General features: G+C 28.0%; 1 protein-coding gene across 1 annotated transcript in view; it reads right to left on the bottom strand.

Annotated features, from left to right (window-relative positions):
- Positions 1–15,164, bottom strand: part of LOC105253861 (muscarinic acetylcholine receptor gar-2) — a 38,426-nt gene that overhangs the window by 20,459 nt on the left and 2,803 nt on the right. The window contains exon 2 of the mRNA XM_011262190.2: positions 1,215–1,391. Coding sequence (XP_011260492.1) covers positions 1,215–1,318 — 104 coding nt within the window. The 5' untranslated portion in view covers positions 1,319–1,391. The remainder of the gene's footprint in view (positions 1–1,214; positions 1,392–15,164) is intronic.

The following is a 15,164-nucleotide window of genomic DNA, read 5'->3' as shown; positions in this document are numbered from 1 at the left end:
TCACAAGACTAATCAAACGACCTTGTATATAAAACACTATTTTGCGAGTTTTGATCTTTTAGAGTGATGAATGAGCAATACGTATGCTACAGATATAAAATAAAAAAGCTACATTCTCACTAAAAAAATCACTAAAAAAAATGAATGTAACAAAATTTATTTGGCTTATAATTTAATCGTTACAAGCTATAAATATAACCGAACAATTATATTTTATATCATAAATAAAATTCATTTGCAAAGTGTTTGCACATACTACAAGCAAATATGTTGTCAAAATTAAATTTGGCATAAAGATTAATTTTCATAAATTTCGTCAAATATAGTTTACACACACGCAAAATAAAAAAAAACATTTAGTAAAAACATTTAATAAATAAAGTGTTTGATTAAAAAAATAACCATAAAATTCTGATTCAGAAATTAATCATATGTGACTAATTAATTGCGTGAAGAGAATATTTTGTATATAAATTATATGATATTACGCAATAAACTAATTAATATTATCAATTAATATCAATTATGTCATTTTATTAATATCACTTTGTGTCATCGATGTCTATTCCAAATTCTCTAGTACATAAATCTTTTAAAGCTGTTGGAACTTGATGAAACGAATAGCGTTACATAGTGTGTATGTCAGCAGGAAGAATTTAAAAGCAATATATTGTAACCATAAAAAAAAATAAAGTGCAACAAAATATAACAAATCGTTACTCTTAAAAGTAACTTAAATATAATATTTTTATATAAAAAATATATATTTATATAATTAATTTTATAAATTTTCATTATTAATTTTAAATCTTTATCTTTTTTTTCTTGCAGATATGCGTCATGCGTAGAGATTCTAGAACGCAACTTTTATTTGAAGTTTACAATTTCTCCCAAGAGATAAATAAATGTAATTATACTATCTAAAAATTAGCAATTCCATAGAAACTTTTAATTCGAGATCCAAAGTTGTAATAATATGTTAAAGTTATAATAAAATGATCGATGCATGTAGATTGTATTCACATTAATTACGTGACAGTTTTTATATGCGTAAACAATAAAAACTATATAATAAAACAATAGTCTATATACTAAAATTTGCAAAACCCAAGAGACCACTAACGGTACGAAAAGTCATATTCATTCGCAGTCTCGTATTCCATTCTACCCGAATGCTAATCTATCCATTTTGAATAAAAGATACCTGCGCTTACCATTGTGTGATAAAATCCGTGCCAATGGTGAAGATTGGCGCAGAAGTACGGTTGACCTCAGTGCCATTCAGGCTGCTTTCGGTGCCGTTCATCTCCATTCCCATCAAACCGAGGTGGCAGCAACTTCAAAGTCACTGCGCCCTCTCCTCCTCAATACCCAGTCATCTCTCGGACATCCTAGAAACACGAGCTATGATAAAAATATAGAATATATTTCAAATGCCGTTAAAGATTGGGAATATCGCATTTTCTTTTTGAATATATTCAGGCAATGAATTTCTACAATACATAAAACATATATTTCTAATGGCAAACATTTGATTTAAAGACTATTATTTTGTGTTTTAATACTTTAGACATTAAAATTTGCATTTTAATAAAGAAATGTGAACATTTGTAATTCTATAAATTTTTTTTATTAATTTATAGAATTTATTAATTTATAGAAACGTAAATTCTCTCTCTCGCTCTCTCTCACACGCAAGTAATGGAATTTTTTATCATAATAAAAAGATTGAAATCGTTATCATTATATCACAAGCTTAAGACTTATTGGTATTAAGATTAATCCAAGTTCTACTGTCGATAATAAATATCTACAAATGGCTGCGATAGAACTGTCAAGGTCAAGCAAATAAAATGCAAAAATCTCCCTTCGCGTGTAGCACGATGGACGGATTCTTATGATTATGTCCTGGAAAATATGGTCATTATGGAAACATAAGTATATGTATAATACTAGCAATATGTAAATATTATGAATAAAAAGCGTTATTTTCCATTTAATTGCTTGCATTTAATTTAAAAGAGAATTTTATGTTTATAATTTATATACCGAATATTTTATATATATATATATATATATATATATATATATATATATTTTTTTTTTATTTCAAATTATATGCTGTATATATAACATAAACTTGTTTAATAAAATTAATTGTGAGTTTTTTTACAGTAAATTACAATATGAAATATATTGTTTTCTTCATAACTGTGAATATAATAAAATACAACTAAAATTGCAGTACATACAGATATCATTAAATATATATGATCCGGTAACTACTACTAAACTCTCATTCTAAAATATACTTCGTGCTACATATTAAGACCTCACATAAGAAATTTAATTTTTACCAGTCATGCCTCGGTTAATAGTACTTCAACGTCAATAGTACTACACTGCAATGTGTCGCACTGGACCAATAACTTAATGCTATCAAAACGTTTTCTAAGTAGCAAACATTGATTACTATGTTTGTGATGATTACTATGTTTTTATAAATTTACGAATTTTTTCTCATAGAAATCTAGGAAATGAAAACTAGAAGATGAAAATTTTTGATCCTAATGTGTGAGTCGCCAAAGAACTTGCTTGTTTTATTTAAAATCCCATTTAATGAAAGGCATCATTTTTAAACAAATTTATTTCCTTGAAAAATTGATATAAAGTAATATGATAATTGAATCATTGAAATTAAAAGAAAAGAATAAGAATATAACGATTTCTATAATTTGTATTTATTTGAAGATATATGTATCTAATTTTGCTTTTAAGCAATAATTAATTATAAGTAGATTAGTAGTGGTAATAATAACGAAAAGTGATGCAATTTTACTTATGCTATCTTTTATATTCATATTTAGAAAAATGTATATGCGCGTCATAATTGATAAACATTAATATACATATTAAAACGCGATACAAAAGGAAGCGTATGATTTATATTATTACATTGAACCGAAAACTGCATTTGAGATATATTATAAGATTACTTCATAATATTTAATTAACTAAATTATAAGATTACTTCATAATTTTTAATTAACTAAATGCACACATAAATTTATGTAGTACAATAATGATACATATATGCTCTTTATATGTTCTTCAAATATGCATTATTTATGAGAGAAACTGTTGCGCACGATTATCGAGTTAATTTTAATCCAGAGATCAAACGCGCTTGAAATGGATGCATAATATTCAATATAGTTGCGCCGTAATACATCGGTGAAATTAACCGAACATAGTTTTCGTCAAAGAACTGTGACGTTACAATTACATTTCATACGTAGTAATTTCTTTCTTTGCTAGCCTATTACTTACATAATTAAAAGCAAATAATGAACCGCAATGTTATACTACAAAATTTATTATATAACTATCTTTCCCGATTCTTCAACAAAATGTGGCATTCATTTGTAATACGATCGATAACATATTTTCCATATACTGACGCAAAGAAGTATACATTATGCGCAACTTGATGCATATTTATAAGTTTAGTAGAGTGACACGCAATATTTATCAGATTGACAAAGCTTCTTTCAGCACATTATTTTCTTTATTCCCGATTTACGATAACACGACTACATGATGATATTGTTATCTGTCAATGATGTGATAAATTAAAACGTTCTAGAAATACTTACTATCTTTTAATAAAAAACGTTAAAGCCTTATGTAATTTTGAAAAATAGCATAATCCATAAACAAAATTGATTTGCAAATTAAATACAATTGCACAAAAGAAAAGGATTCATCTCGACCTCTTAACGAGACCTCAATTAGCATCGGCTATTATTATTCAAGAATATCAGATTTCTTGTATACTTTCGAAATAAATGCTCCATAACTTTTCAATTAATACTATTACATTGTAATTGCAACATACACATACATTTTTCATTTAATGTAAATTATAAAGTATAAATTGTATTATTACAAAGTAATGAAAAGATAGAATTTTATGTTGAAATTACATATTATAATCTGTCAAAAGCCTATTTACAAGTGAAATATATCCCAAATTTAGATGTAACCTTAACATAATCAGTATCTCTAGATTCTAGATAGTTAAAATAATTAAAGGATTGCGTGCACAAAGCACATTTTTTAGAGGACGACACTGTCAGCCATTTGTACCTGACATGGAAATCGCACAGATCATACTTCCTTGTTCACTAATTTTAAATCAAGACGTAGGAAATGTACTTAATCTCGCCTTTGAGTAAATTAACTAGTTTGGTGATTATATATAAATATAATACAATATATAACTCTTTTATTATTTATATCTAAATAAATACTAATATTATTAATTTATAAATTGACATAACAATTGTTATTTTTATTAGATATTGATGATTTGCTGTATTAAATAAAAGCTATAAAATGTTATTATTTGAGCTAATTTTTTATTTTAATTTTAAGTAAAACCTTTTATTTTTGTTAAACATATTGTGTAATATACTATATAATATATAAAATGTTAAATAAATAAAATGTGCAATACAAATAGAATGTAATTTGATTTAATAATATTATATTCATATATGAGCAAACAGTAAATAGTAACTTAAATTTCCAATATGCATTATTCCAAAAATATTTTTTTAATAAGTACTTATGAGTATAATTAATGTCACGCTTAAAACTAAAAATCAGCATATTTGATACATTTTATCATTTTCATCTTCGGATTTTTGCCTTGCTTAATGCTTGTTCTCCTTGAAATGGGGATAAATTTGGACGAGGACGAGTATAACGCGGTACTTTAAGCTTTATCAGTCTGCAAATTTATGCAATCCCCGGCAGCTTCCCTTTCTTTCATCTTACAACGTGAGCGCTTTGTTTCCGCCTACTCCTCACTTTCTGCGATTTACGCGGGGAGAAATATCGCGAAACTTTTACGTCAATCCTGTTCCCCTGTGCTTATCGCCTTCGAGTCGCGCATTTATTTTCACTTGGATGGGAATCAGAGATACCTATATTTTTTCCAACCGCATAGATTTCGTTGGTAGTTTCTTTCCACCGGATTCACAACGTCGGGCAAAACGACTTGCGCACGCAACAGGAAGCGTAGGAAATATGTGGCTCACGAAACAGAAAATAATGAAAACGAGACGAGTGGATCGTAGCGTATATTTTCCCGTCGAATGTTTCATAGTGCAAATCTAAGAGAAAATTATCAGCCATCTCAATTAAGGAGGAAGAAGTGCGCGTGACGGGACATCACGCAACTGACATTTGCTCAAATAGTCTCTTTTAAAATATCGTTTGAAAAATTTCAATCTGTAAATACTTTGAATATTAAAGCGGACAATTTTTAGATGTAAATAACTTTCATGGTATTTCCATTATATTTATTTTTAAGAAAGCAATCGATAATATAAGAATTCTACTAATTTATTATCTCTAATATAACTTATTATTTATTTTCAACAAAATATTTACAACAAAAAGATGGGCATATATTTCAAATGCATTTTTTATCTATATGAGATATATTCATTTATGATGTCATAAAATCTATGATCCTTAAAACATCTAAAATTATCCTTTCTTCTTCTAATTTTAGAATTCTGATTTTGCAGTATATATTGTGTAGATTCCCAGATTACTATCTTGGAATAATTCAAGGTATTAATGGCTTTAATTTTAAGCCACTTAAGCTAAAGCTTTCATTCATTAAAACAATGATTATTACATTTCTCTAAAAATTATCTTTACAAATTATAAATTTCTCAATACGAGATACTAAATAAAACATTGATTATTCGAATATTTTGTGGTAGAAGCATATCTATATCTTTTAATTATATGCACGTAATCCAGAAATGGGTAAAATTTTCTATTTAAATGTTAACTACAGAATGTATTTAAGCATGTATATATTTAAATTTTTTTTTCCTTTTTTTGGTTTTTTTATGGAGAGCTTATTTAAGCTATTATTTAATTTATTGATTTGTACACTGTTGATCCGACAATTTACGCAGAAACTTAGTGCTATCAATCATGTTTATTGATACAGTGCAATTAACATTCATTTATTTATTTCGTGTATCCGGGTATACAAGTTGCAGAAACAAAAAATAGCGTGATTCATCATCCGAAGTATCTCCGCGAATAATTCATCAGGCGTCGAAAAATATAAAGTTAACGTTCACGTGAAGTAGCTTATTAATCAAATTTAATCAACGCGAGACCCAGTTGTGCATGATTGGTTAATGATTCATACCAGAAATACATATTAAAATATAATCTTGTAATATATATTTATTAAAAAATATTATAATATTTCAGACATTTATGTAATATTTTTTAATAAATGTGCATATTAATCTTTCCATGCCAAAGATTTATGTGTGTGTATGTGTATGTGAATGATATTTAGATTTATATGTTTGATAGATTCTGAAATTTCTTAATATACAGGTATTTTTTCACGTTAACAAGCAACAATTTATGTTGGTGGAAGTTTCCAACAGTAATAAGTTATTCGATCACAACAATTTTTATAATGATTTTATATTACATCGACAAGAATTCAACAAAGTTTTAACTTTGAGCGACATACATAGTTACAAAAAATTTTCTAGTATAACAAAATGTTCATCTAGAAAACAAATTTTTTATGTACATTCTTTTTTATGTACATTCTATTCTGTGATATTCTAGATAATCTATAAAAAATAATAAGAATCATAATTTGATAATGATTAATAAATAGTTGGTGAGTGAATGTGTAAACGGAGACCTTTACCAGGATACGGGCGTTTAATGGTCAGAAGATAGCCGCAAGGAGTTTTTAATTGATAGGCCCAGTCATTGCCTTTTGATGACCAGAAGAACCCAACATTACCCCACCGAATAAGTGCATTTTCCCTTCGTAAAAAAAAAATACTAATAGTAAGTACTCCTGTGCATTTCGACTTTAATACTAGAATAATATTTCAAAGATTTGTGCTATAAAACGATTAGTAAGTTAACTTATTTATTATAGTTGCACGATTAACTTATAAAAGTTCTTGGAAAATCATGCGCGAAATTGTATTTCTTCGACATAGAAACAATCGATGTATTTCTTCGACATAGAAACCTTAAAATGCAATTTACCGTACAAAATAATTATATCATTCGGTACACATTTTTATCGGTAATACTTTTAGATAACGAAAATTGATAACGAAATATAGAGATTATCTTAAATCTATGTTTCTATCTCTCTACAATGTTTCTATCTATATAAATTCTCTCTGATCATAATTTGGAATTAATATTTCTTCAACAGAAATATTAATCCGTTTCTCCACAGAAAAATCAGTCTTTAAACTTAAGTAAGCAATTATGAATAAAAATCAATATAGTCTTTAAATTTAAATAAACAATTATGAATAAAAAATCCTGAGGAATTAAATTTTACAAATGTAATATAAGATTTTACAAAATAGTAAAAATCTTATATTCTTAATTCAGTTTTTTCAAATAAGTTTATAATAATATTATTAATATAAATTATATTTATATATCGAAACGTGCGATATTTTCGCTAAGAGAAACTATAAATTATTTATATAATTGAGAAAGAGAGATGAAAAGTGATTTAATTTAGTTATTACATAATTTAATTATTAAATATTAAATATTAAATATAATTATTAAATATTCTATAATATATAACTTTTATCTCAAGTATTACCCATCATGCGATATACATGATAGCTTGCGATTAAACACATCTATCAAGTATCACGTGGTAAACCGCCGATCAACGTGCACGAGTGCGTACAGCCAATATCATTGCGGTTGAGGAAGTTAATTCTCGATTATTGGAAGATGGTGTTCACTAATCGACAATTTATGCCAGACCGATGTAGATTTCCGATGGTGAATCATCTTTGCATGCCGGTTTCCTCAGTTCCCCGAAATAATTTGTCTTTACAAGAGACAAACTTTCTATATAGTTTCAATGAAGGACGCTGCCGCTGCTAATCAGCTGATTGAATATCCATCAGAAGCGGAGATGAAACCCCGTTTGCTTGAGATTGAGATTTGGTTTATATATATATATATATATATATATATATATATATATATATAACATTAAACTCTTGAAGGTCGCCACTAAATAAAATACAAGAAGTAATTAAAAACGACCACACTGGCAAATTTTATTAAAGTGAATCACGACGTTTCGACCATGGTTTTGGTCCTTTTCGAGTGAAAATAATGTAGTTAACTATTCTATCGTGAGAAATAAGGAAATCACTTCGTCAAGATTGTCATGTCAACCGTCTCCATCAACACAGAGAGAAAGACTAGCAGTCTTTCAACACACAGAGAAAGACTAGCAGTCTTTCTCTGTGTGTTGATGGAGACGGTTGACATGACAATCTTGACGAAGTGATTTCCTTATTTCTCACGATAGAATAGTTAACTACATTATTTTCATTCGAAAAGGACCAAAACCATAGTCGAAACGTCGTGATTCACTTTAATAAAATTTGCCAGTGTGGTCGTTTTTAATTACTTCTTGTATATATATATGTGTATATATATATATATATATATATATATCTTTCTCTCTCTCTCTCTCTCTCTTTCTCTCTCTCTCTCTCTCTCTCTCTCTCTCTCTCTCTCGTCACAAAACAAAAATTTTGGTGGATATTAAGTCATGTTGATTGATTTTCGATAAGAGAAATCCGCGTATTTATCAAATAACACACAGCGTTTTAGTAAATAATTCATCTATTTAGAACGTTCAACAAATGTATCCGATCCAAAAAATGCGGTTACTGCAATCATAATGAAAAAGTTTCCGTTAATCAATAGACATGTAAAAATATTTATTGCATTTGCAAAATTATAATTTGTGCTCTTCAAAAAATAATTGAATATAATAAAATAGTAATTGTAATTTAATAACAAATAATGAATATTTCTTAAATTATGACTATGGGCTTAGTTGATTCAGTTTAATTAAATTATATGATAGGGCAAAATTAAACATTGGAAAATTATAGAAAAATTCTACGAAAATTTATTTGCAAAATTATAATTTGTGCTCTTCAAAAAATAATTTAATATAATAAAATAGTAATTGTAATTTAATAACAAATAATGAATATTTCTTAAATTATGACTATGGGCTTAGTTGATTCAGTTTAATTAAATTATATGATAGTGCAATATTAAACATTGGAAAATTATAAAAAAATTCTACGAAAATTCGACTCCCTCCCTTTCTTAGAACTTAAATTAAGTAGAAATTATTCAAAGAAGTTATATATGAGAAAAATGATATTACTAATAAATATAAAAATATGGAAAAGAAATGCTTTATAATACATATAAATATGTATATACTTTATACATGTAAATAAATCAAACTATATTATACGAATTCGTAAGATCCAATATCCGAATGGATTAACAATGTAGAGAGAGAAAATCATTTTCTCTATAGAAGCTGCTTTTCTGATGGAAACTCGTGAAATGATATCAACGAACGAGGAAATGGTTTCAACTCACTTGAACTCGATAGAATTCACAGTCCAAACACCCTCCGAGCGGCTCACATAGATTGCTGAGTTGGACGTTGGAGAACAATGTCGACACATATATCCGCGTATTTCGATCAATCAATTGAGTGTCCATTTCAGTAATTGGCGTGTTGGACCGCATGCCAAACTCATCGTTTATACATAAAACTTAATTAGAGATTATAATCGCAATTTGCGCAATATCATAAAACTTCAAATTTTGTTACGCGATACTGAAAAATATTCTCAGAACCATTTTTTCTTTGCGAAGCAATTGACTTTTCTTTAGGAAAGCTCTTGAATTTTTATAAAAGCTTGCATTATTTTCAATCCTTTTACATTTATCAAGTTAAATGAATAAATACATAGTAAGATCTGTTTCTTTTAACATTTACTAGATTCGCGGACATATCTAAAATTTATATTTAGAAATCTTTGTACAATTAATTTTAATATTTATAAGAAAAAATATATTTTAAAGACAATTTTTATTTTTATTTTTTTATTTTTGTTTGGTTCAAAAATTTGTAATAATAATTCCAATTTCCCTTGATTGCTTATCATTTCGAGCAAATCATCTCTTGCACTTTGTGTCAATACGCATCATTTAAATAATACTATGACAAATTAAATATTTAATTTATATTATAAAAGCATACTTTATATAAAAGATTGAGCAAATCATCTCTTGCACTTTGTGTCAATACGCACCATTTAAATAATACCATGACAAATTAAATATTTAATTTATATTATAAAAGCATACTTTATATAAAAGATTGAGGAAAAGTAATAATAAATTTTTCATTTTTAAACATGATTTTATACAAAAACAAATAAATAAACTTGCAATATTCGTTTAATATCGCTACTAAATGACGATGGTTGATTGAGACGAACTATGTGTCGATTATGCGAAGTGCTAGTCAAATAAACGAATAACGTGATGACATTCATCTTATAATAAAAGCATTGTATTAATCCATAGTTATACTTGCAAATCAGTTTCGCTGCAGATTCACGCATGTGTTTACGCGTTTTCGTATTACGACCAGTATTGAATTTCTATGAGTGTTACATAGCTAATGGAAATCAAGTAAACACGATAGTATAGCGAAACAATGCATCGACCGCGTGTTAGACCGTTAATCCGACGTTTCTAGCTCTCGCTCATCATAGACAATGCGAAGCGAACGCGAATCTCTCAGTTAATCGGTCCAAAATCGTTTTGCGGGTCTGCGTGCGTTTGAATTGGCCAACCGCATGATATTTCTACAATTCAAAATGTCCTACTTGTGTGAGTCACAACAAAATTAATTATGTGAACAATTACTATGTGTCTTGGACACCCACGCAAGTGGCTAGTTGGTATATTTTAATAATTTGCGAGTATTTGCGAGGTAACCGCGTTTTCGCGTGGTTACTGTGAAACAATTCCCCTAATTGACCAGCTTCTCGTTTTTCGCTGCGTGATAAAAAAATATTTGCTATAACAACTTGGCCATAACTATATATAACGCGGGACGGTTTTATTATTTTGTATATAACGTCATATAAATATAATTAGGTTAATTACCATATATCACAGTGAAACTTTATGCTGAGCATTCGTTTGATACGCATGAAACATGGTGCTTTTAACTTCAATTGTTATAAATTTATTTGAAAATTATTGCTAAAAAACGAAGTGAAATAAATCTGCGTTTAAACGAAAAAAATTTTGCAATAAAAAAATGTGAGATAGAAATATGAATTTGATTTCCGGAAACTCGATAAATCGCCACAGCATGTCAGGAATATCGTGGTATACCATGATACAACATTGCTTTGAAGTCAAAGGACATGCGTTAGCGATACTGATTACATGAATTCTCCTTTATTGAACTAGCCCTAAATCGATGTTTCTAGTAAAATGTGTATGCCATAGCAATGTGTAATATAATAGTTTATGGTATGCACATCTGTACCATAATCATACTTATGAGAGAGAGAAAGAGAGAAAATGGCAGAGTTCAAAGCCAAGATTGTTGATTTATAATTTGCAACCATTTACGAAGTGAAGTTTCGCATACATAATTCTTTTAAATCTTTGAATCATAGATATAAATTTTCCAGATCGTTCAAGAATCACAAGGTGCATGATCGCAGTGAAATAATACTTAACGTAATTTCTGTGCTGGTACATATTCAAGATGTGGATTTTTCACCGACGATAAAGTATTTTATATGCTAAGATACCTGTGCGTGCACATTATATATATATATATATATATATATATATATATATATATATTATCCTGTAGAACATGTGTATGACATTTCTTTAAAACATCACAATTCCAAAAATTTCATTTTCAACCCTGATATGCGAAATATGGCGATACGTGTACAGAATACTTTTCACGAATATTACAGATGTTTTTATAAGATATTTTTTGCGAGGCTTTGAGAGGAAAGGAGTGAGAAAGAGAAAGAAAGAAACAACGTTCGCAACATTCTTTCTTTCCAGGACACGTTCTCTGCGCTTGTTATACCCGAGACCATTCGTGACGCGCTTTTCCCGTATTGGATTAAACGCGATTCACGAAGGGTGGCGTGTACGCCGGCGCCTCTCGTGCTCGTTATCGTCCAGTTCGCGAAATGTGCCTTCGCATATCGAGGTAATCGTAATTATTTCCTTAGATTTTTTTCACGGCAAATGTACCCGCGCGAAACAAATTCGGGCGATACGCTCGATAGAGCCGCTCATAATTATATTTCGAAAATCCGTCAATCTTTTATTCAGCTTCTCGTCGATGTTTTTTTTTCGTTGAAAAATAATCGCAAGGATTACCAAGACACGAAAATTTTTGCTCGTGTACATCGATTTTTCCCTTACGTTGCTCGTCAGCTACGCCAATTGTTAATCCTAGTGAGAAAAACTTCGATTCAATTGAGAGCATTGAATACTCACGAAAATATAAGTAAATATAGAAAGGTATATTCAGAATCTCACTTTAATATTCGGAGTCAGTGATAGATTTGAAATATTTTTCATTTTCTCCTTTTCCATCTCTTCTTCTTTTTATTTCACTTGTATTGATAAAAAATTGAACGTTAAAAAAATAACTTATTGTAAAAAATATCGTAAAAAAATTAAAAGGATATTTAAACATTTGTAAGAGGAAGTAGAAACTAATTGTATAATAACATTAATATCAAAAATTTAATTTATACATTGAAATCCAACTTTTTCTAATGTTTCCATTTTTAGAGACTAAATAACTAAGTTTTTGCAATAAAAATTACATACTTTCTATAATTTTAATTAATATCATCATCTTAACAAGAATGCAAAATTATGTTTATGATTATAAAAATATATCATATCACTGTAAAAAAATTTTTAATTTTATTTATTTAAATTTATAATTTTATATGTGTACAATATCTTATATAATATAATTCAAAACATACTCGTGATTTACATATTTGTTTCATGATATAAAATGCTTCTTATATATTTTCTTGTATATCATTTCTTGTATATTTAGCACCAATAAGTTAAACATACAAAACAAAAGAAGATGTACTACTACTGACCTCATTACTATTTAATTTATATGCCTAGCCTGGAGTTGCTGCAGCATTTATTCATCATTCTCATCTCGTATGAGAAATACGCCACGTTAAACGCGGAATTCGCGAAATTAACAGCTCGCGGTTGCTTGTCCTCTGTATTCATATATTTCCGCACAAAGATACTCATCCTTGTATTCCTCATAGCTCTGCGAGCACTTTGTACTGTGCGAGTATCGATGAATATTTAAACCGCCAGTTAACCATCACATATAATATTAATAACTCTGTCAGTGCGCAGTCCGATTAAATTGAAATGTAAATAATGTTTTAATATTTTACACACATGGCACGGTTAACAACATCGGTAATCATTCTACAAACATATCGTCCGTAAGAAATATTTATTTGAAATCAAATCACTTCGAGTATATACGTATCTCCAGTATAATTATTGCCAAGAATAAGCTATGACAATATGAGGAATGTTTCAAATGAATTCGGATTGCTTTACAATGCTCGTTATATTTTAATGATAGGATGAGGATGAGAATACCGTACGTATGTACATAAGTGGCGTAATAAATGCACTGGTATTTAATAATAAACATAGATAAGGTGTTTGTAAATTGCTCTATCTGTTTTACTTGTTAATTTTGCAATAAATTTCGATTAATGAAAATTTAGTGGATAATCATCGCTTTTGAGAAATTATTGACATTTTCAATATTAGATATTCTGACAGTTTTAATAAAAGTATATTTCTTTATTAAGGCAAAGAGCCGAATATTAAAGTGAGACAATTAATCCTAATATATTAAGCCTAATTACAATTAACTTCTTTAATTATATATATTTGTTATTACAAAAACTTGTTTAATAAATATTATTGTTTTTGTATATAAAATACGCAATTTAATTTGATTGTTAATATCTAGATATTAATACATTATAGAAGTATAGAAGCGTTTTATATTTTGCTAGCTACATGTTGTACGTGTTGTACATGCAGTCATATTATTATCATAAATCATATATTGCTATCATATATATCGGATAAAAATTTTCAGCATCATAAACGTTGAAATATTTGAAATACAGAATAGTCAATGAAACAGTTTAATAGCGGATTTTATTGAATCATCTATACGCAAAAGTGTGCAAATGTTTCTAGAGATATGAATTTTTTGTTCTTAATATATTTCGCGACACGTACGCATCATGAATAAAAGATTAATCGCATTCCGATTTTTGCACTATGTAGCAGTTTACAATCAAATCCAATTAAATGATTATATCGACATGACATTTTTCAAAAAAGAAATAAAAAAGTTTAAAATAAAACAAATTATTATTATCTAAAAAAAATTTTCAAAAAAATTGAAAATTTTTTACAATTTAAAAGTTACATTAACATATTCTCTCAATCTATTTTTAATAATATAACTTATTTAAAATATAATATATCTTATTTTAAAAAATTAAGTTCAAAAATTTAAGTTCAAAATAGAAACGAATATAAAATAATATTTTAATACATATACTTTCCTAAAAATATCTCTGTGTTTATAGATGCTGCTGAATACAATGTTATTGATTTTATTCATAATCTTATTATATTATCAGAAAAATAACTTTTCTTTTCTCTCGAATCATGAGCACTCATCGTGCGAAATGGCCGTGACAAGAAAATATATGTGTAGGTTTATGTATCCACAAAGTACAAGCTAATCGATATTTATCGATCGTCCTACCAAAGGCGAGCAAAGGACACGCTAACAAGAATCCTTCGACACACGCAATCACTCTTCGATAAACCCTCATACATGTACCTTTCGTTTATTGACAGTTGTTGATTAAATAAAGCAAAGAATATAATACTTGAGAGAGATGAAGAAAGATATCGTCTGCAACACATATTTGTATATTTATTTATATTTGTATATTTATTTGCGAATCTAATATCATAAAATTATATTATCAAACGTCATATCTACACATCATATCTATTACACACATATATTAATATATTTACAAAAATAAGAGTCATATTTAATG

Source organism: Camponotus floridanus, unplaced genomic scaffold, assembly GCF_003227725.1.
Source record: "Camponotus floridanus strain SB8 unplaced genomic scaffold, Cflo_v7.5 scaffold81, whole genome shotgun sequence".
In the NCBI taxonomy this organism is placed as follows: Eukaryota; Metazoa; Arthropoda; class Insecta; order Hymenoptera; family Formicidae; genus Camponotus; species Camponotus floridanus.
This window is presented reverse-complemented; position numbering and strand designations above follow the sequence as displayed.